The following is a 21,621-nucleotide window of genomic DNA, read 5'->3' on the forward strand; positions in this document are numbered from 1 at the left end:
GTAACACTATGCAGCTGTAGCAACAACAAAAGGACAAGAAACTCTCTGTGTACCAAGATGGAAATGAAACCGTCCCAACAAACTTTATAAAATTAATCAGGGGCCGGGTGCGGTGGCTCACGCCTGTAATCCCAGCACTTTGGGAGGCCAAGGCAGACTGATCACTTGAGGTCAGGAGCTCGAGACCAGCCTGGCCAACATTGTGAAACCCCGTCTCTACTAAAAATACAAAAATTAGGCTGGACACGGTGGCTCACACCTGTAATCCTAGCACTTTGCGAGGCTGAGGCAGGCAGATTACCTGAGGTCGGGAGTTCAAGACCAGCCTGGCCAACATGGTGAAATAAAAATACAAAAAATTAGCCGGGTACAGTGGCGTACGCCTATAATCCCAGCTACTCTGCCGAGGTGCACACCTGTAATCCCAGCTACTCTGGAGGCTGAGGCAGGAGAATTGCTTGAACCCGGGAGGCGGAGGTTGCAGTGAGCTGAGATCACGCCACTGCACTCTAGCCTGGGCTACAGAGCGAGACTTGGTCTCAAAAAAAAAAAAAAAAAGTACAAAAATTAGCTGGCATGGTGGCGCACATCTGTAATCCCAGCCACTCGGGGGGCTGAGGCAGGAGAATCGCTTGAACCCGGGAGGTGGAGGTTGCAGTGAACTGAGATCACACCACTGCACTCCGAGTAAGACTCCATCTCAAAATAAAATAAAATAAATCAGGGAAGAAGGGAGGGAGAGAAATGAAAATAAACAAAGCTTGCAGCACATTCAGCATTCATCATGAGGTCATGTTGAACTCTGAGCCATTTCCTCATAGTTGTTTGCTGCCTACTGTCCCAGAATCATGCGGACCCTGTCATCAGACAGCTTAAGCTTGCGAAACATTGTTTTCTGCCTGAGGTATTCTTTCAGGTCCTGCATATCAGTGAAACTACTGATGACAGCCGTTGTGAAAGACCCCACAGGGAGCTAACTCACCAAAGAATGCAGTTTCTACATCCTGATGATTTCACCCCCTTTACCCCAACCCATAAACGATACCAAATTTCCAGCCTCTCCCCCTCTACAATCCCCTTAAAAACCCCAGCTCAGGCCGGGCACGGTGGCTCACTCCTGTAATGCCAGCACTTTGGGAGGCCGAGGTGGGCAGATCAAGAGGTCAGGAGTTTGAGACCAGCCTGACCAACACGGTGAAACCGTGTCTCTACTAGAAATACAAAAATTAGCCGGGTATGGTGGCACGCACCTATAATCCCAGCTACTCAAAAGGCTGAGGCACAAGAATTGCTTGAACCTGGGAGGCAGAGGTGGAAGTGAGCTGAGATCCTGCCACTGCACTCCAGCCTGGGCAACAGAGCGAGACTCTGTCTCAAGAAAAAACAAAACAAACAAACAAAAAAAAAACCCAGCTCAGAATTCCTTGGGGAGATGGATTTAAAGGTCTCCTCCTGTTACAGTAGATAGCTAGTCAGGCATGAGCAGAGTAGGAGAGGCCCCCACCCCCTAACCCCAGGAATGTCAAGCAACCATTGGGTGATGGTCAGGCAGTTGTTAAGCTATCTCGCTAAAATAATAATTGATTGCAGCTGGTGCCAGGGAAAGGCAGTCTCCCAAAAGATAGAAACACCTGAAACTGGTGATCAGCAGCTTCCCATAAGATCTCAGGAGCTGGGTGAGTAGGCTCAAGCATGGGCGCTAAGAGGCAAAATCACAGATGATCACTAAGAGGCAAAATCGCGGATGATCTTCCTCTAGGAACACTGGACTGGTAAGGGAAACACCTTGAGTGAGCATGCCCACAACTCCAGTAAACACACTGCACATGCGCCCCTACCCAAGTGCTGACAGGCCACCATGCATATGGACAGCCCACCCCAAGGGAAGAATCAGGGGAGAAGCGATGCAAGACCCTGGAAGTATGCCAACCCCGAGTCAAGGTCAAACAGCGCACTTGATCTCTCAGGTCAACTGCTTGGTTCTCTTCCAAGTGTCCTTTACTTCCTTTCATTCCTGCTCTAAAGCTCTTTCATAAACTTTCGCTCCTGTTCTAAAACTTGCCTCAGTCTCTCACTCTGCCTTATGCCCCTCAGTTGAATTCTTTCTTCTGGGGAGGCAAGAACTGAGCTTGCTGCAGACCATGTAAATTCAGCGCTGGTAACACTCCCATCTCCTCAGTTGGCTGCCCTGTGATCACTAAACTCTTTCTCTGCTGCAGACTCTGCTGTCTCATTGCATTGGTCTGTTGCTGTGCAGCAGGCATAGAATCCTGTTGGAACTACAAGAGAAAGATCTACAAGATACAGTAAAATTTTAAAAATGCAAAATAGTGCGTATAGTCTAACAAAAGGGGAAAATAAAAATATATGTATGGGCTGGGCATGGTGGCTCGTGCCTGTAATCCTAGCATTTTGGGAGGCTGAGGCAAGCGGATCAACTGACGTCAGGAGTTTGAGACCAGCTTGGCCAATGTGGTGAAACCTTGTCTCTACTAAAAATAAAAAAATTAGCCAGGCATGATGGCGCAGACATGTAATCCCAGCTATTGGGGAAGCTGAGGCAGGAGAATCACTTTAACCTGGGAGGCAGAGGTTGCAGTGAGCCAAGATCATGCCACTGCACTCCAGCCTGGGCGACAGAGTGAGACTCTGTCTCAAAAAAAAAAAAAAAAAAGGAATATACATACGTATATATTTGCTTGTTTTTGCAGACAGAAAATCTAGGGATGCATAAGAAACTGAGAAAATACATAGTCAAGGGGCAAGGATGGAGCAAGACTTTTCATGATAAATGTAACTCGTTTATTTTGAGATTTGAATAGTGACTATATTGCATATTAGAAGCTTTTAATGATAAAAATATAGATGTTGGGCCAGGCGCAATGGCTCACGCCTGTAATCCCAGCACTTTGGGAGGCTGAGGCAGGCGGATCACCTGAGGTCAGGAGTTCAAGACCAGCCTGGCCAACATGGCGAAACCCTGTCTCTACTAAAAATACAAAAATTAGCTGGGTGTGTTGGCAGGTGCCTGTAATCCCAGCTACTTAGGAGGCTGAGGCACGAGAATCACTTGAACCCAGGAGGCGGTGGTTGTAGTGAGCTGAGATTGCACCACTGCACTCCTGCCTGGGTAACAGAACGAGACTCCATCTAAAAAAAAAAAAAAATTGAACATCAGTGAAAATGTAAAATTTAGAGGAACAGTTATCTCACAGGAGCAATGAAAAGAGGCTAAATCTAAAGTAGCCATTATTACTCGAGAGGCTGAGGCAAGAGAATCGCTTAAACCTGGGAGGCAGAGGTTGCAGTGAGGTGAGATGGCTCCCCTGCACTCCAGCCTGGGTGACAGAGTAAGATTCTGTCTCAAAAAAAAAAAAAAAAAGGAGCAATTTTTTATATATATATCTAATTTTTTTTTTTTTTTTGAGACAGGGTCTCACTCTGTCAACTCAGGATGGAATGCAGTGGTGCAGTTGTGAGATCACAGCTCACTGCAGCCTTGACCTCCTGGGCTCAAGTGATCCTCCCACCTCAACCTCTTAAGTAGCTGGGACCACAGGTGCATGCCACCACACCAACTAATTTTTTGCATTTTTTGTAGAGATGAGGTTTCACCATGTTGCCCAGGTTGGTCTCAAACTCCTGGGCTGAAACAATCTACCTGCCTCAGCCTCCCGAAGTGTTGGGTCACTGTGCCTGGCCAATATCATAGATATTAACAATAACAACAACAACAAAAAAACCTGCCAAACAAAGCATTTTGTTAGCCACGGAATATTGCCATTTTATTTATTTATTTATTTATTTATTTATTTATTTATTTATTTGAGATGGAGTCTCACTATGTTGCCCAGGCTGGTCTCAAATGCCTGGGCTCATGCACTCTTCCTGCTTTGGCCTCCCAAAGTGCTGGGATTACAGGTGTGAGCCACCGCATCCAGCCCAACTATCTTTAATTTGGCAGTTTAGACCTTCTGAAAACTCATTTCTTCTACCTTCACTTGTTTTTATTACATAAGTAATTGATAATGTATAAAGAAAAAAAGTGTGTCTTTCCCAAATTACATCTTAGTTGTGCACATTTCCCCCATGTAAACAGAGACATATAAGAAATGCATAAATAAATGGTTTGTATTAAATGTATTAAATGCATAAGTAAATGGTTGTATTATACTTACATTGTTGCATAACCTGTAATTTTTAAACTATTTGTGAAAGTTTTCCTTCTTAGCAAATATTCATCTAATTACCACTATTTATTGTTATTATTATTTGAGACAGGATCTTTCTCTGCTGCCCAGGCTGCAGTGCAGTGGAGATCACAGATGACTGCAACCTTGAAGTCATAGACTCAGGTGATTCTCCTGCCTCAGCCTTCCAAGTAGCTGGGACTACAGGCATGTGCTACCACACACAGCTAATTTTTAAATTTCTTTTGTAGAGACAAGGGTCTCACTATGTTGCTCAGGCTGGTCTGCAGCTCCTGGCCTCAAGCAATCCTGCCTAGGCCTCCCAAAGTGCTGGGATTACAGGGATGAGCCACCATGCTAGGCTCTAAATTATAATTATTAATGGCTACGTATTTTTCTTATTATGAATGCATCTTTTTTTTTTTTTTTTGAGATGGAGTCTCGCACTGTCACCCGGGCTGGAGTGCAATGGCGCGATCTCGGCTCACTGCAACCTCCGCCTGCTGGCTTCAAGTGATTCTCCTATCTCAGCCTCCTGAGTAGCTGGCATTACAGGCACCTGCCACTACGCCTACCTTTTTTTTTTTTTTTTTTTTTTTTTTGTATTTTTAGTAAAGACGGGGTTTCACTATGTTGGTCAAACTGGTCTCAAACTCCTGACCTCATGATCTGCCCGCCTCGGCCTCCCAAAGTGCTGAGATTACAGGTGTGAGCCACCGCGCCCAGACGAATGCATCATATTTTATTGGACTCCTACTTTGAAATATTTAGGAATTTTCAGTGTTTACTATGACAAATAGCACTGTGATTAAAAAAAAAATGTAGTCAAATCCACTTTTGCCGTTGATTTTTTTTTTAATCTGTAGAGACATCGTCTCGCTATGTTGCCCAGGCTGGTCTGGAACTCCTGGCCTCAAGCGATCCTCCTGCTTTGGCCTCCCAAAGTGCTGGGATTACAGGCGTGGGCCACCGTGACCAGCAGCTATTTATTTATTTTCTTTGGGGTGTGTGTGTGTGTGTGTGTGTGTGTGTGTGTGTGTATGTATGTATGTATGTACTGAGACGGAGCTTGCTCTGTATGTATGTATGTATGTATGTATGTATGTATTGAGACGGAGCTTGCTCTGTATGTATGTATGTATGTATGTATGTATTGAGACGGAGCTTGCTCTGTATGTATGTATGTATGTATGTATTGAGACGAAGCTTGCTCTGTTGCCCAGGCTAGAGTGCAGTGGCACGATCTCAGCGCATGCAACCTTCACCTCCCGGGTTCAGGCGATACTCGTGCCTCAGCCTCCCGAGTACCTGGGATTACAGGCGTGAGCCACCATGCCCAGCTAATTTTTGTATTTTCAGTAGAGACGGGGGGTGCGGGTGGGGGAATTTCACCATGTTGACCAGGCTGGTCTCGACTCCTGACCTACGGTGATCCGCCTGCCTTGGTCTCCCAAAGTGCTGGAATTATGGGCGTGAGCCACCGCGCCGGGCCAGCTATTGATTTTTTGAAAGGATTTTTAAAAAATAATGTTGCTTTGAAAACTTTTATTTATGACTAGCTCTTTTGGTTAAAACTTGGCTATGGTTTCTCTGGAGTGATCCTGAGTTGGATAATTTTGGGAAAGTTAGAGAATCTAATTAAAAACATTTTCAAATGCTTATTAATTGTAACAAAAGAGAAATCACAGGATCCATAAAGAGCGCTAGCCCGAAACGTCTTTTGATGCAGTAATTCCTGGGCACCGGCATCGCTCACATTCTCCTCTCAGAACTACACCGGGAGGGGTCGCGAACCTCTGCTAGCCGCTCTCGCTGCGATCCGGAGATACCCAGACAGCGGACTCCTTGAGTTCACAGCCCGGATGCAGAAGGGAATCCTAGCAGCGCCGTACCGGATGTGTGAGTGGAAGTGACTGAGGTGAACTCACGACCGATTGGTTCTCCCGAGTGGACCCAAGCCTGTTTTCATCTGCCACTGGCCGCGTGGTTTGTCTATTTGAACAGTCCCCGCCCCCTGGAGAAGCCGGGTCCTGCAGCCTCACTTCTTCTTCATTACTATTGGCCTGTTTTTCAGTCCATCTTCTGCCTATACCTGTCGATTGGTCCTCAGGGCTGGGAACCCTCCTTCCCTCGCTCCCGGCTTAGAGGACAGCGGGGAAGGCGGGTGGTGGGGCAGGGGGCCTGAAGCGGCGGTACCGGTGCTGGCGGCGGCAGCTGAGGCCTTGGCCGAAGCCGCGCGGTGAGTCTAGGGCCTGGCACGACCCCTCTAGGGCGGCGTAATGTCCAGACCCACGGCCAGCCTGCCCGTGGGGGGGCCAGGGGAAGCCGCCCGTCTGGGACGTGGGGTCCCCACATTGCCGGCCCCACGACCTGGGCACCGTCTGAGGCCTTGACTCCCACCCCTCGAGGCAACGCCCACCTCCCCGGGACCCCCAGGAGACCCCTGGACCCTTCGGCCCGCTGTACGTCCGCCCGAAGGCCGGCCCATCAGCTCTGGTATTGCCCTTTGGGTCTTTTGCCTGTCACAGCCGCCCTTTCTTTTGAGCCACGTATAAAAATTGTGCATCTCTGCGCCAGGGAACACCAGCGTCCGTGTCAGCCCCTTGTCCTCCACTGTGGACACCTCTCAGAGATCCAGTCCCCGAAACTGAGCTTGGTTACATCGTTGGGGTACATCTTCTCTCCCTCTTCCCCAGCCCCATCCCTGTTTCCCCCATCCAATCTTAACTTCCTTAAGCCCTATCAACACCCTTAGGATATTTGACTTCAGATATCCTAAGTTTAATTGAATTCAGTCTGGAGCAGATGGCCTGTGGGCCTCAGATCATATAAAGATACACTGGTTCTTTCCTGAGAATAGAAATCCCTTGCCAGCCACCTTCCCCCCTTTCGGACGCACACACATACACACAAACTGGAGTAGTTTTCTTAGGGATTCTTAAGTTTCTTCTCCCCTAAAGGATGACATTTCTTTCTGCAGTCTTCTTCTTGGCAGTGGAGTATTTGAAAGCTTTACAAAACCAATTATTCCCAGGTTTTTCCTCTGTGCCTTACAAATTCTTTCAAAAATAAGAATTTTGAGAAATTGATTTTGTAGCATAAGCTGAACATACTTGGGATAGGTGTATGTTACACCCATGGCAGTGTGGGCATAATTGAGGAATGAGGGAATGAGCTCAGGAACTAATTGGTGTTTTTTGTTTTGTTTTGAGACGGAGTTTGGCTCTGTCGCCCAGGCTGGAGTGCAGTGGCTCGATCTCTGCTCACTGCAAGCTCCACCTCCTGGGTTCCCGCCATTCTCCTGCCTCAGCCTCCCGAGTAGCAGCTGGGACTACAGGCGCCCGCCACCATACGGCTAATTTTTTTTTTTTTTCTGTATTTTTAGTAGAGGCGGGATTTCACCGTGTTGGCAAGGATGGTCTCGATTTCCTGACCTCGTGATCCGCCCGCCTCGGCCTCCCAAACCGGGCCAGGAACTAATTACTTTCTTTTAGCTTACATTTGAAGTGCTAGTACCCTGTAGAACTGCATTGTTCAGTACAAGAACCACCAGCCACATGTGGCTGTGGAGCACTTGAAATGTGACTAGTCCAGGCCGGGCATGGTGGCTCACACCTGTAATCCCAGCACTTTGGGAGGCCAAGGCGGGCAGATCACCTGAGGTCAGGAATTTGAGACCAGCCTGACCAACATAATAAAACCCCATCTCTACACAAAAATTAGCGAGGCGTGGTGCTGCACATCTGTAGTTCCAGTTACTCGGGAAGCTGAGGCAGGAGAATCATTTGAACCCGGGAGGTGGATGTTGCAGTGAGCCAAGATCATGCCACTGCACTCCAGCCTGGGTGACAGAGCGAGACTCTGTCTCAAAAAAAAAAAAAAAATGGCTAGTCCAAATTGACATTGTTTTAAGTGTAAAATGCACATTACATTTTGAAGACTCGCTAAAAAAAAGAATGGACACTATATCAATTTTTTAAATATTGATAACGTTGAAATGATATTTTGGATATACTGGTTTAAGTAATTAATTTCACCTATTTCTTTTTACCTTTTAAAATATGGCTACGAGCAGCCTTAAAATTACATTTGTGGATCATTGTATTTCCTCTTTTTTTTTTTTTTTAATTGAGATGGAGTTTTGCTCTTGTTGCCCAGGCTGCAGTGCAATGGCCCAATCTCAGCTCACTGCAACCTCCGCCTCCTGGGTTCAAGTGATTCTCCTGCCTCAACCTCCCAAGTAGCTGGGGTTACAGGCACGCACTGCCATGCCTGGCTAATTTTGTATTTTTAGTAGAGACGGGGTTTCACCATATTGCCCAGTCTGGTCTCAAACTCCTGACCTCAGGTGATCTGCCCGCCTTGGGCTCCCAAAGTGCCGGGATTACAAGTGTGAGCCACTGTGCCCGGCCTAAATTTCCATTAGATAGTGCTGCTGTAGAATAATAATCTCTCTTTTTAGACTGAACTTGAAGAAAGGGGCAGTCTTAGTCATTTTTAATTCTTTCCCTACCTCCTGACATTTGTTACCTGGCATTTTGCCATGTACATAGTAGTAGTAGTAGTAATAATAGCTAACAATTATTAAGAACTTAGTATATGCCCTGCACTGTTTTAAACACTTTTTGACATGTATTAAGTCATTTAGTTCTCACATCAACCCATGAACTAGGTACTATTATCTTCCTATTGTAGTTGAAGAAACACATTTTGAGTGTCTTTCTTGAGGTATATAACCTTGTTTTTGTTTTCGTTTTTGTTTTGAAACAGTGCAGTGGCAGGATCTCGGCTCACTGCAACCTCCACCTCCCAGGTTCAAGGGATTCTCCTGCCTCAGCCTCCTGGGTGACACATGCCACCACGCCCAGCTAATTTTTGTATTTTTCATAGAGATGGGTTTTCACCATATTGGGCAGGCTGGTCTCGAATTCCTGACCTCAGGTGGTCCTCCAGGCTCAGCCTCCCAAACTGCTCAAGGTATATAACCCAAGGATTCAAACCCAAGTAGGCTAGGCCGATAGCCCACAATTTAACCTCCCTACTACACTGCCTCTTTTAAACATCAGTCATTGTTTAATGAATCTAGGCTTTCTAAATGTTCCTCAATCAGATCTCTCAACCTTTTTAGAATCCCCTGCCTGACAAGGGCTAGGGGGAGATCTGTGTTGGGTGACCAGGGCCATAAGTAAATTTATCATCATACTTTCTTATCCAGAATATTAAAGGAAACTTCTCTCTAAAGAACCTCAGGGCAAAATGCTTGGAACCGGACCTGCCGCCGCCACCACCGCTGCCACCACATCTAGCAATGTGAGCGTCCTGCAGCAGTTTGCCAGTGGCCTAAAGAGCCGGAATGAGGAAACCAGGGCCAAAGCCGCCAAGGAGCTCCAGCACTATGTCACCATGGAACTCCGAGAGGTGCTTCTGGGATCTGGGGCCAGTCATTGTGGGATGTGTGGGCTAAATGTACCATCACTGGTTTACATTTTTTTTTGGACAGCTAAGTGAGGATTTGGAAAACAGAGATTATTTTATAAAGGCACCCAACCTGTCACATCCATAAAACATGCAGGTTCTTTTGCAGCAGTTGCACATTTTTGTAGCATTTTTCTTGTTTGTGGTCACATTTTAGGGGCCAGAATAGACTTAGCTGTTTCTTTTAACTTTTTATTTTTTCCTTACCACATACCACACCCTCAAATGCTTGCTGTCTGATAACAGTGATTGGGATGGGTTTGGAGAGTTGAGAGCTAGGGGCTTTCTAAATAGAGACCAGACTTGAGGTCAGAGACAGTATCTTGTTTCTCCTTTTATCCCTGGTACTAGAAAGAACCTAGGACAGGACATTTTCTGCCACAGAGTAGATACCTAATATTTGTTAAATAATCAGATGATTGCAAGTTCAGGTACTCTACAGTGAAATCCTATAGAAATGGGTAGTAACTTGTCTTCTTTGGTTTGAACTATACCTGCTGCCTCTCAGGATCTAATCTTTAGATGCCAGCCCACTCCCACCACCACAGTTAGAGAATTATTAGAAATTGTTCTGATTATATCTTCTTTTGCAGATGAGTCAAGAGGAGTCTACTCGCTTCTATGACCAACTGAACCATCACATTTTTGAATTGGTTTCCAGCTCAGATGCCAATGAGAGGAAAGGTGGCATCTTGGCCATAGGTAAGGACAGAGTCTCTGGTCAGAAAAACAACACACTCACCTTTGAGCCCATTGCACCCTGTGTCTGCCACTTACTGGATACTAGTTCTTATTTGCTTAATGACATTTAAGAAGCCCATGGCTTTTAATTCTAGCAGCAGCCCTGGGCCACAGGAAAAACGTATTTTTAGATGTGGAAGTGGAGTCTCGGAACCATCGAGTGACTTTTCAGACAGTTTACGAGAGCTGAGACTAGAAGCCAGCTTTCTTTCCACTCCTTCATATTGCCTTTTGTGGGCTCTGCTTCCTCAGTAGAGCAGGGTTTCGCATAGTGGGGCTCACGAATGGAAAAGTGGAATCGGTATAGTTAATAAAAGGCAGGTCTTTTTTTTTTTTTTTTGAGATGGAGTCTCACTCTGTTGCTGGGGCTGGAGTTCAGTGGTGCAATCTTGGCTTGCTGCAACCTCCGCCTCCTGGGTTCAAGCGATTCTCGTGCCTCAGCCTCCCGAGTAGCTGGGATTACAGGCACCTGCCACCATGCCCAGCTAATGTTTGTATTTTCAGTAGGGACAGGGTTTCACCATGTTGGCCAGGCTGGTCTCGAACTCCTGACCTCAAGTGATCTGCCCACCTCGGCCTCCCAGAGTGCTGGGATTACAGGTGTGAGCCACCACAACTGGCCAGGCATCATTTTTAACTTCTAAGGACTGGTCATCAGTCCTGTGAATTATTATCCAGTCCCAGTTTTTTTCCCTTTTTGGGGGGTAGGGGAGAAAATTATACTAGCATGAGATTATTTTGCTTTATGTAAATATTTCTGGCACAAGTATTAAATATCTGGGTTAAAATGAAAATTGTGTCTGTCCTTGCCATCTAGAAATGTACTCAAAGTAGAATGGAGGGATCACTCGCCAGATTTTTTTTTTTTTTTTTTTTTTCTCTGAGACAGAGTCTCACTCTGTCGCCCAGGCTGGAGTGCAATGGTGCAGTCTCGGCTTACTGCAACCTCTGCCTCCCAGGTCCAAGCAATTCTACTGCCTCAGCCTCCCAAGTAGCTGGGATTACAGGCGTGTGCCACCACGCCTGGCTAATTTTTTTGTTTTCTTATTTTTTTTGTATCTTAGTAGAGACGGGGTTTCACCACATTGCCCAGGCTGGTCTCAAACTCCTGAGCTCAGGCAATCCGCCCGCCTCGGCCTCCCAAAGTGCTAGGATTACAGACTTGAGCCACCGTGCCTGGCCGGCACTCGCCAGCTTTTAGTTGAAGTCTGCGTACTTTCCTGGCCAGCATACGCCCCATCATCACCTTTTGCCTTCCTCTCTTTTGCAGCTAGCCTCATAGGAGTGGAAGGTGGGAATGCCACCCGAATTGGCAGATTTGCCAACTATCTTCGGAACCTCCTCCCCTCCAATGACCCAGTTGTCATGGAAATGGCATCCAAGGCCATTGGCCGTCTTGCCATGGCAGGGGACACTTTTACTGCTGAGTACGTGGAATTTGAGGTGAAGCGAGCCCTGGAATGGCTGGGTGCTGACCGCAATGAGGGCCGGAGACATGCAGCTGTGAGTGTCTACAGGGAGGAGCACAGCCAGGCTTGGGGAACGATGATGTCATTGGGGGGGGGGGTGTCTTTTGCTTCCTTCTGAGGCTCATTCCTTAAAAAAGCTGGTTAGAAGAGCTAGGATTCCAGGCTGTGAGATGGGGTAGAGTCCGTCCTTAAGAGGGAATCTAGCGTGGTGTGGTGGGGATCAGAAGCATCAGCTGCATGCTTTCCAGTCTGCTGCCCTTCGGAGGAGGCAGTACTGTGAGGAGGGGGCACGGTACCAGGAGAAGGACACACACTTGGACCCTGGCTCAAGTCTTGGCTTTGCAACTTCCTACCTAACTCTGTAACCTGGGGCAGCTTCTGACCTTCAGTTTCTTCCTCTGTCAAATAAAAATAATAACAAGATTAAACATTAAACAGGATTATCCATTCAGTAAATATTTACTACATACCTACTGTATTCCAGGTAGAGTTCTAGGCTGTTAGTATAGTGGTAAAGAAAACATAAAACACATCTGCACTTCCAGAACTTATGTTCAAACATTACAAGCATTCTGTGTTTGTAAACAACCTAGGATAATGAGCACTGAGATGTTTAATCAATTTTGCTTTCCTTCCTCTGTCCTCAGAATTTCCTAGCTAGAAGAGTGAGCAAGCCTTCTCTGTTCCTAGTGTGTATGGCTCTAAGATGACAAGAGACTGTACTCCTGAGAGAACAAAACTCTGGTACCAACGAGAGTTCTCGGTTTGCTTTTTTCTCCAGGTCCTGGTTCTCCGTGAGCTGGCCATCAGCGTCCCTACCTTCTTCTTCCAGCAAGTGCAACCCTTCTTTGACAACATTTTTGTGGCCGTGTGGGACCCCAAACAGGCCATCCGTGAGGGAGCTGTAGCCGCCCTTCGTGCCTGTCTGATTCTCACAACCCAGCGTGAGCCGAAGGAGATGCAGAAGCCTCAGTGGTACAGGGTGAGGAGATGGCTCCATTCCCACCACTAGCAAAGCACATCTACGTAGAGAATCACCTGGCCTAAAGGGCAGCCACAAGCCCTTGCCATGGAGCAAGAATCACGTTTTGGTTTGCTCTCAAATGAATTTTTTTTTTTTTTTTGTGATGGAGTCTTGCTTTGTCGCCCAGGCTGGAGTGCAGTGGCGCAATCTCGGCTCACTGCAACCTCCGCCTCTTGGGTTCAAGCGATTTTCTCCCACCTTAGCCTCCCGAATAGCTAGGACTGCAGGCATGTGCCACCACGCCCAGCTAATTTTTGTAATAGAGACAGGGTTTTGCCATGTTGGCCAGGCTGGTCTCGAATTCCTGACCTCAGGTGATCCACCTGCCTTGGCCTCCCAAAGTGCTGGGATTACAGACATGAGCTACCGCGCCTGGCCTCCAATGAATTTTTTATGCTCGGTATGAATCAATAGTTACTTTATTGCATTTTATTAAAGCAAACATCTATTGATAGCCATACCATTATTCTATACATTATTTTATGTATGACTAAGAATGCAAATATGCCAATTAAACTGTGACTTGGTACCTCTTTCTTTTTTTTTTTTTTTTTTTTTTGGAGATGTAGTCTTGTTCTGTCGCCAGGCTGGAGTTTAGTGGTGTGATTTTGTCTCACTGTAGCCTCTGCCTCCTGGGTTCAAGTGATTCTCCTGCCTCAGCCTCCCGAGTAGCTGGGACTATAGGCATGTGCCATCACGCCCAGCCAATTTTTGTGTTTTTAGTAGAGACAGGGTTTCACCATATTGGCCAGGATGGTCTTGATCTCTTGACCTCATGATCCACCTGCCTTGACCTCCCGAAGTGCTGGGATTACAGGCATGAGCCACTGTGCCCGGCCGACTTTGTACCTTCTTCTTATTAATAATTAATTATAAGACATCTCAGCTGGATGCTCACGCCTGTAATCCCAACATTTTGGGAGGCCAAGGCAGGAGGATTGCTTGAGCTCAGGAGTTTGAGACCAGCCTGGGCAGCATGTGGGATCCCGTCTCTACAAAAAATAAAAAAATTAGCTGGGCCTGGTGTTACACGCCTGTGGTCCCAGCTATTTGGGAGGCTGAGGCGGGAGAATTGCTTGAGCCCAAGAGATCAAGGCTGCAGTGAGTCATGATCACGCCACTGCACTCCAGACTTGACAACAGAGTGAGACTCTGTCTCAAAAAAAAAAAAAAAGACATCTCTTTTCAGAGATGTTAAAATACGCAAAAATAGGTGTCTCAAAATCAGTGAGATACAAATGATACTAATTTAGAAAGTGCCATTTCTCTCTGCTCTAGTATAATGAGGCCTGTGCTGATTACTGCTGCAGAGGGAACTTATCAGTGAGTCTTACATTAGAAAAAGAGCTCTGAACATGGGATTGGGAGACACGGGTTCCAGTCTTGCCTTTGCTGTGTGATCTTGGACAAGTCACTTAAATTCTTTGAGCCTGTGTTTTTAGCTGTTAAATAGGGATGATGATGGTATCTTCCTCAAAGGCTTATTATGAGAATTGAAGCTGGGGCCGGGCGTGGTGGCTTACACCTGTAATCACAGCACTTTGGGAGGCTGAATCACTTGAGGTCAGGAGTTTGAGACCAGCCTGGTTAACATGGTGAAGCCCTGTCTCTACTAAAAATACAAAAATTAGCCAGGCGTGGTAGTGTGTGCCTGTAATCTCAGCTACTCAGGGGGCTGAGGCAGGAGAAACACTTGAACCCAGGAGGTGGAGGTTGTGGAGAGCCGAGATTGCGCCACTGCACTCCAGCCTGGGCAATAGAGCAAGACTCCATCTCAAAAAAAAAAAAAAAATTGAAGCTGAATTAAATAAAAGAGATTGATCAGTTAGTTTTGTTGATGACTGGCACAAGGCACTGAGCAGGCGTGGTAGCACCTCAGAAACCCCAGTGTAGATGGGATGGGCCTATATTCTTTCCAGGTTTGTACTCTGTCTCTAATGAAGGCACCCTGTCTCTCTACATAGCACACATTTGAAGAAGCAGAGAAGGGATTTGATGAGACCTTGGCCAAAGAGAAGGGCATGAATCGGGATGATCGGATCCATGGAGCCTTGCTGATCCTTAACGAGCTGGTCCGAATCAGCAGCATGGAGGGAGAGGTGAGAAGCCACGGCAGAGGGGAGTCCAGGCTGCCCGTGTACCATTCTGTGAGCGAGGCAAGGCGAGATCCATGTCCTCATGGAGCTGACATTTTGTGGCAGGAAACATAATAAATAAGTAAATAAGATAATTTCAGATAGCAGCAAGTTCTATGAAGAAAGTCAAACCAGAATAGGATAGAGAGTAATTGGGAGGGGGTGAGTGGAGGGTCAAGGAAGGCCCTCCCTGAGGTGGTGTTATTTGACGGGGGTCCACATGACACGAAGGAGCTACCTTGCAGCAGGCCGGGGGACTGTGTTCCAGGCTGAGGCTTTGAGGCGGAAGAGTGTGAGACATTGATGAAACAGAAGAAAGGGAAGTATGGCTGGTGTACCGGGAGCAAGGGAGAGGGAAGGAGGGGCCAAATTAATAGGCCCACAGTTCACAGTAAACATGAGCTTTCGCAGGGGTAAACATTGGAAGTATGCACACAGGCGAATAATGTGATGTCATGCGTTTCTAACAATCACTGACTGCTTGTAGGAAAAAATGTGGGGAAAGGCAGGAATGAAAGCAGGGAGACCAATTAGGAGATGTGTTGGCTTGAGAAGGTGGATTTAAAAGTGCATGGATTTTATTAGGGAAACAGCCTTCAAGAGAATATGGGGAGGGAGCTGGGAGAAGCATCGGGCCACAATGCACATCTGACCCTGAGTAAGCAAGAGGGTAAAATACGGATAGAAGTGTTCTAGCCTGCTCTGCAGGGCCACCGCGGGGTCCTCAAGCCAAAGTTGGCTGTCAGAGAGGTCTGTGTCTCCCAAGAGCAGGATAGCCTTAGCATCCCTACTGTGTTCTGTCATTGGCTGGGAGCAATGGGTGACGTTGGCACAAACTTAGTGATGGGTTTCAGAGCAGCAGCTGGGGCCCTTGGTTATGCGCCTTGTAGTTGGAGGTTGCATTCTCACGGCTGCCAGACGAAGCTATTACGGTAGTCTGGGTGAGTGACAGTGGTGGCTTTGACTAGGAGTGGTGGCACAGATACTGAGAAGTAGTTGATTCAGGATATATTTGGGAGGTAAAGCTCCATCTGTGAGACTGGCTGTAGAAAATGAGCTGTGAAATTTTACCCCGGGGATTCCTGCTTATAATAGACACAGTGCTTGTTAGATAATAGCCATGCCCAGATGTGGGAGCAGCGCATGCAGCAGTGTGCAGAAGCAGGAGGAGTCTGGCTTCAGATCCCCACCGCTCTGATGACTGTGTGACTCAGGCAAGTTACCTGTTTAGCCTCATTTTTCTTCCTTTGGACGGGGGCTCTTACCTACCTCATTGGGCTCTTGTGCGGTTTCTATATGATGTTGGCTCTCTATATCCATGAGTTCTACATCTGGATTCAACTAGTCATGGTTCACAAATACCCAGGGCTGGGTGCAGTGGCCCACACCTGCAATTTCAGCACTTTGGGAGGCTGAAGTGGGAAGATCACTTGATCCCAGGAGTTTGTGACCAGCCTGGGCAAAAGACGGTGAGACCGTGTCTCTACAAAAAATTTTTTTTAACTTTTTAAAAAGAAAAAAAAATCAAGGAAAAAACAATAAAACAATTTAAAGATAATACAAATTTTTAAAAATACAGTGCAACAAATATTTACATAGCATTTACTTTGTATAAGGTATTATAACTAACATAGAGATGATTTAAAGTATGTGGGAGGCTATACATAGGTTATATGCAAATACTATGCTACTTTATCGGAGGGACTTGAGTATCTGCAGATTTTGGTATCGCAGTGGGTCATGGAACCAACCCCCATGGATACTAAGGGGATGACTATGTGTGTGAAGTGTCCAGCACAGGAGTTGAGCTCAGGAGTTTGAGACCAGCCTGGGCAACATAGTGAGACCTTGTCACTAAAAAAAAAAAAAAAAAAAAAGAAACTATCTAAATATAAGGTATTAAAATTTCATAATTTGTTCATTCATTCAACACATATTAATTGAGCACCTAGTATATGCCAGCTACACTGTGTCCTAAGAGTTAGAATAATCCAGCAGTGAACAAAATAGATTCCATTCTTATAAGGGAAGATAGATAATATACAAGTAAAAACCTATTATATATCATATGGTTATAAGAGCTATGGAGAAAAGTAGGGCAAGGAAGGGGAATAGAGAATGCTCACCTGGATTAAGGATTACATTTTAAAACATGGTGCCATTTGAGCACAGCCATGAAGGAGGTTAGAAAAAAGCCCTACAGGTATCTGGGGAAGAGCATTCTAGGCAGTGGTCCCTGAGGCAGGAGCGTGCTGGTGTATTAGAGGAGCAGCAAATACTGCAGTAGCAGCTCCCCTACCATGGCTGAGCAGAGTGAGCAGGAGAGGTGTGTGGGGATATGGGGTCAGAGGAACACCTAAGGGAAGGAGGGGGCATATCACATAGGGCCTTTGTGTGGGAAGCGGGAAGCTATAAGTGGGCTTTGAGCAGTGGAGTGACATTTAACTCATATTTCAAAAGGATCACTCTTGCCATTGTGTTGAGAATGGATTGTTAGAGGGTCAAGGACTAAAGCCAGGAATCCAGTTAGGAGGGAATTGCCACGGTCTTAGTGGGGGATATTTGTGGCTCAGACCACAGTGGGAGCTATGGAGTTGCAAGAAGCAACTGGATTCTGAATTTGGGATTTGCTGATGGTTTGGAGGTAGATGGAGAGAAAGAAGTGTCAAGGTGTTTGGCCTGAGTATTAGGAGGATGAAGTTGCCATTCACTGCAGTGGGAAGACTGAAATGGGAGGAGCAGGCTTGCGGGAGAAGGCTGGGAGTTTGGTTTTGAACCTGTTAACTTAGAGACCTGTTGGGCACCTGAGTGGAGATACTGAATAGTTCTGGGGAGAGAGCTGGGCAAGGGGGATGGATTTGGGCATTGTCAGCGTATAGATGTTATTTCATCATGAGACTGGGTGAGAAGCACAAGGGAACTAGTACAGTTGGAGAAGAGATGCAGTCTGCAAACCTGAGGTCAGGAGATGAAGAGGACCAAGGCAGATGGGGAAGGAACAGCCAGGGAGGGAGGAGGAGAGCCAGGAGAGTTTAGAGTCTGAGAAGCCAGGTGAAGAAAGGGCGTCAAGGAGGTGGAAGTATCAGTTGGATGAAATGCTGCAGATAAGTCAAATAAGATGAGGACTAAGAATTGACCATTGGATTTAGCAGCTTAAGACTCACTGGTTGAGGGGCGCCTCTGCCCGGCCGCCCCTACTGGGAAGTGAGGAGCCCCTCTGCCCGGCCAGCTGCCCCGTCCGGGAGGGAGGTGGGGGGGTCAGCCCCCCGCCCGGCCAGCCGCCCCGTCCGGGAGGGAGGTGGGGGGGTCAGCCCCCCGCTCGGCCAGCCGCCCCGTCCGGGAGGTGAGGGGTGCCTCTGCCCGGCCGCCCCTGCTGGGAAGTGAGGAGCCCCTCTGCCTGGCCACCACCCCGTCTGGGAGGTGTGCCCAGCGGCTCATTGAGAATGGGCCATGATGACAGTGGCGGTTTTGTGGAATAGAAAGGGGGGAAAGGTGGAGAAAAGATTGAGAAATCGGATGGTTGCCATGTCTGTGTAGAAAGAAGTAGACATGGGAGACTTTTCATTTTGTTCTGTACTAAGAAAAATTCTTCTGCCTTGGGATCCTGTTGATCTGTGACCTTACCCCCAACCCTGTGCTCTCTGAAACATGTGCTGTGTCCACTCAGGGTTAAATGGATTAAGGGCGGTGCAAGATGTGCTTTGTTAAACAGATGCTTGAAGGCAGCATGCTCGCTAAGAGTCATCACCACTCCCTAATCTCAAGTACCCAGGGACACAAACACTGCGGAAGGCCGAAGGGTCCTCTGCCTAGGAAAACCAGAGACCTTTGTTCACTTGTTTATCTGCTGACCTTCCCTCCACTATTGTCCCATGACCCTGCCAAATCCCCCTCTGCGAGAAACACCCAAGAATGATCAATAAAAAAAAAAAAAAAAAAGACTCACTGGTGACTTTGACAAGAGGAGAGGACAAGATTTTCTGAAAAGTGAAAATATATGTGTCAAGAAAAGTTTAGAAGTTTGGAAAACTTGTATCTCCTTCTCAATTTGGAGTCTTGGAGGATGAGTAGTCCCCAACCCCCCTCCCCTGGCCCCCAAAACCAAGTCTTGCTCTGCTGCCCAGGCTGGAGTACAGTTGGTGTGATCTCGGCTCACTGCAACCTCCGCCTCCTGGGTTCAAGCAATTCTCCTGCCTCAACCTCCCGAGTAGCTGGGAGTACAGGCATGTGCCACCACACCCAGCTAATTTTTGTATTTTTAGTAGAAACGGGTTTTCACCATGTTGGTCAGACTGGTCTCGAACTCCTGACCTCATGATCTGCCCACCTAGGCCTCCCAAAGTGCTGGGATTACAGGCGTGAGCCCTTGCACCTGACTCAGTATGAGTGATTAAGCAGCCCATTGTAAAGGTAATAGACATGAGTTCTCAGTCAGCTTATTCCATACTACCTGTGGAATCCTAGGATTCTGAGAAAATTACTTGGTTAAGTTTTTGTTTTTTTGAGACAGATTTCCCTCTTGTTGCCCAGGCTAGAGTGCAGTGGTGCGATCTTGGCTCACTGCAACCTCTGCCTGCTGGGTTCAAGTGATTCTCCTGCCTCAGCCCCCGAGTAGCCAGGACTACAGGTGCCCACCACCACGCCCGGCTAATTTTTTGTATTTTTAGTAGGGACGGGGTTTCACCATGTTGGCCAGGCTGGGCTTGAACTCCTGACCTCAGGTGATCCGCCCACCTTGGCCTCCCAAAGTACCGGAATTACAGGCATGAGCCACCACGCCCGGCCTGCATAAGTTTTTACCTGGGTTTCTAGGGAGAAGAAAGAGATCAGACAGTCCTTAACAGGATGCTGGCATGGGAGCTCCCATCACCTTTGCAAGCCTCATTGCAGTGGCCTAGGTCAGTAGTCACAGCAGTATGCAAGTCAGCCCTTCCAAACCAAGTGAGGAGTCCTGGGAGGTGAGAACCCTTGGCAAGGCAGCCCTCTGCTGCTGCTTTATTGTTCAATAGGTGGTGCCCTTCTGCCTAACTTAGAACAAAATCAGGTCCCTTGCAAGGTTCTGGGGAAATTGTAACCCTAAACATGAAGAGTGGCCACCCTTCACTTTGGAAGTAGTTGCGTTTCGGGATTAGGCAAATGTAATTGTCTGTAGAATCCACAGTGCCCAGTTTGAATGCCAGTCATAAGTAAAGATGATTTTTTTCCTCCTCGTATATATAGCGTCTGAGAGAAGAAATGGAAGAAATCACACAGCAGCAGCTGGTACACGACAAGTACTGCAAAGATCTCATGGGCTTCGGAACAAAACCTCGTCACATTACCCCCTTCACCAGTTTCCAGGCTGTACAGCCCCAGCAGTCAAATGCCTTGGTGGGGCTGCTGGGGTACAGCTCTCACCAAGGCCTCATGGGATTTGGGGCCTCCCCCAGTCCAGCTAAGTCTACCCTGGTGGAGAGCCGGTGTTGCAGAGACTTGATGGAGGAGAAATTTGATCAGGTAAGTGGTGAGAGGCCCTTTCCCTCTTTTCCTAAGCTCCACACCTCACTTTTCCCCTGCCAACCCTTTATCCTTCCTCTCTCAGGTGTGCCAGTGGGTGCTGAAATGCAGGAATAGCAAGAACTCGCTGATCCAAATGACAATCCTTAATTTGTTGCCCCGCTTGGCTGCATTCCGACCTTCTGCCTTCACAGGTGAGGATGTCCATGGAAGACATCATTACCCATCTCAGGGTAAACAGGGAACAGGTGATTCCAGAAAAGCCAAATATCTTTTCCTTTGAAGCAACGCCAACAGATCTCTGATTTCTTTGTCTCATGTCCAATTTCAATGCTATTTAGTTCAGGTTTTCTAATGTCAGAGGCAGCAGACACAGGAACAATCAGAACAGAGAGGCAGTTCTATGGCCAAGCAAATTTTCATGTATGGATGCCAACAAGTTCACAAGTAGACTTAAAAGAGACCAAAGGAAGGGCAGTTTTGATGTAGCTACTGTGCAGCATCTACGTCAAAGCTTTGTGAGTCAGGGAGGGTTTGGGGATCGTCCTGCTTCTGTCCCTGAGGTGGTCACCAAGCTGCCTTACCACTTGCAGGCAGCATCAATCCCTGGCTCCTGAAGCTGGCCCAACTCAGAGTCCAACTTCTTAACGAAGCCTTCCTAGATTGCTCCAGCTGTAAATGTCCTTTCCTTCTTCCATCATAGCCCTCAGCTGTGGAAAGGTTTGGCATCAGACCTGAGATGAACCCCACCTCCGCCCTTAACCATGAGGTTTTGGACAGATTATTTGACCTACCTGGGCCTCAGCTTCCTGACTTGTAAAATCAGAATAACAATCTCTGCCTCCCAAGATGAGCAGCATTAATGTCTAAGCATCTACTATAGTGCCTGGCACAGAGCCCTAATAAGTGGAAACCATTATATATTATTACAGCCTCCTCAAGCTACTTCAAATCTGTTTTGGAAATAGGGTAGAGGTAAAATTTATAATGCTCCAGTTGCCTGTTCATACTTAATGTCCTTGTCTTACCTCTCTACTTGCTGAGTGTAGGCACCCAGTCTTGAACATCTCTTCCCACTTTACCGTGGTGCT

General features: G+C 47.1%; 1 protein-coding gene across 3 annotated transcripts in view; it reads left to right on the forward strand.

The window, feature by feature from the left end:
• The first annotated feature begins 6,306 nt into the window (after nucleotides 1-6,306).
• MTOR (mechanistic target of rapamycin kinase) overlaps nucleotides 6,307-21,621 on the forward strand; it is a 156,145-nt gene continuing 140,830 nt past the window's right edge. The window contains exons 1-8 of one of the 3 annotated variants that reach the window (XM_031011230.3): nucleotides 6,307-6,429; nucleotides 9,433-9,608; nucleotides 10,259-10,367; nucleotides 11,677-11,909; nucleotides 12,657-12,857; nucleotides 14,864-14,998; nucleotides 20,255-20,530; nucleotides 20,616-20,724. In XM_031011230.3, coding sequence (XP_030867090.1) covers nucleotides 9,447-9,608; nucleotides 10,259-10,367; nucleotides 11,677-11,909; nucleotides 12,657-12,857; nucleotides 14,864-14,998; nucleotides 20,255-20,530; nucleotides 20,616-20,724 — 1,225 coding nt within the window. In that variant the 5' untranslated portion in view covers nucleotides 6,307-6,429; nucleotides 9,433-9,446. Of the gene's footprint in view, nucleotides 6,687-9,405; nucleotides 9,609-10,258; nucleotides 10,368-11,676; nucleotides 11,910-12,656; nucleotides 12,858-14,863; nucleotides 14,999-20,254; nucleotides 20,531-20,615; nucleotides 20,725-21,621 lie in introns of all 3 variants that reach the window. The other 2 variants (XM_031011235.3, XM_031011231.3) reach the window with 2 other exon arrangements.

This window comes from Gorilla gorilla, chromosome 1 (genome assembly GCF_029281585.2).
Source record: "Gorilla gorilla gorilla isolate KB3781 chromosome 1, NHGRI_mGorGor1-v2.1_pri, whole genome shotgun sequence".
NCBI lineage: Eukaryota > Metazoa > Chordata > Mammalia > Primates > Hominidae > Gorilla > Gorilla gorilla.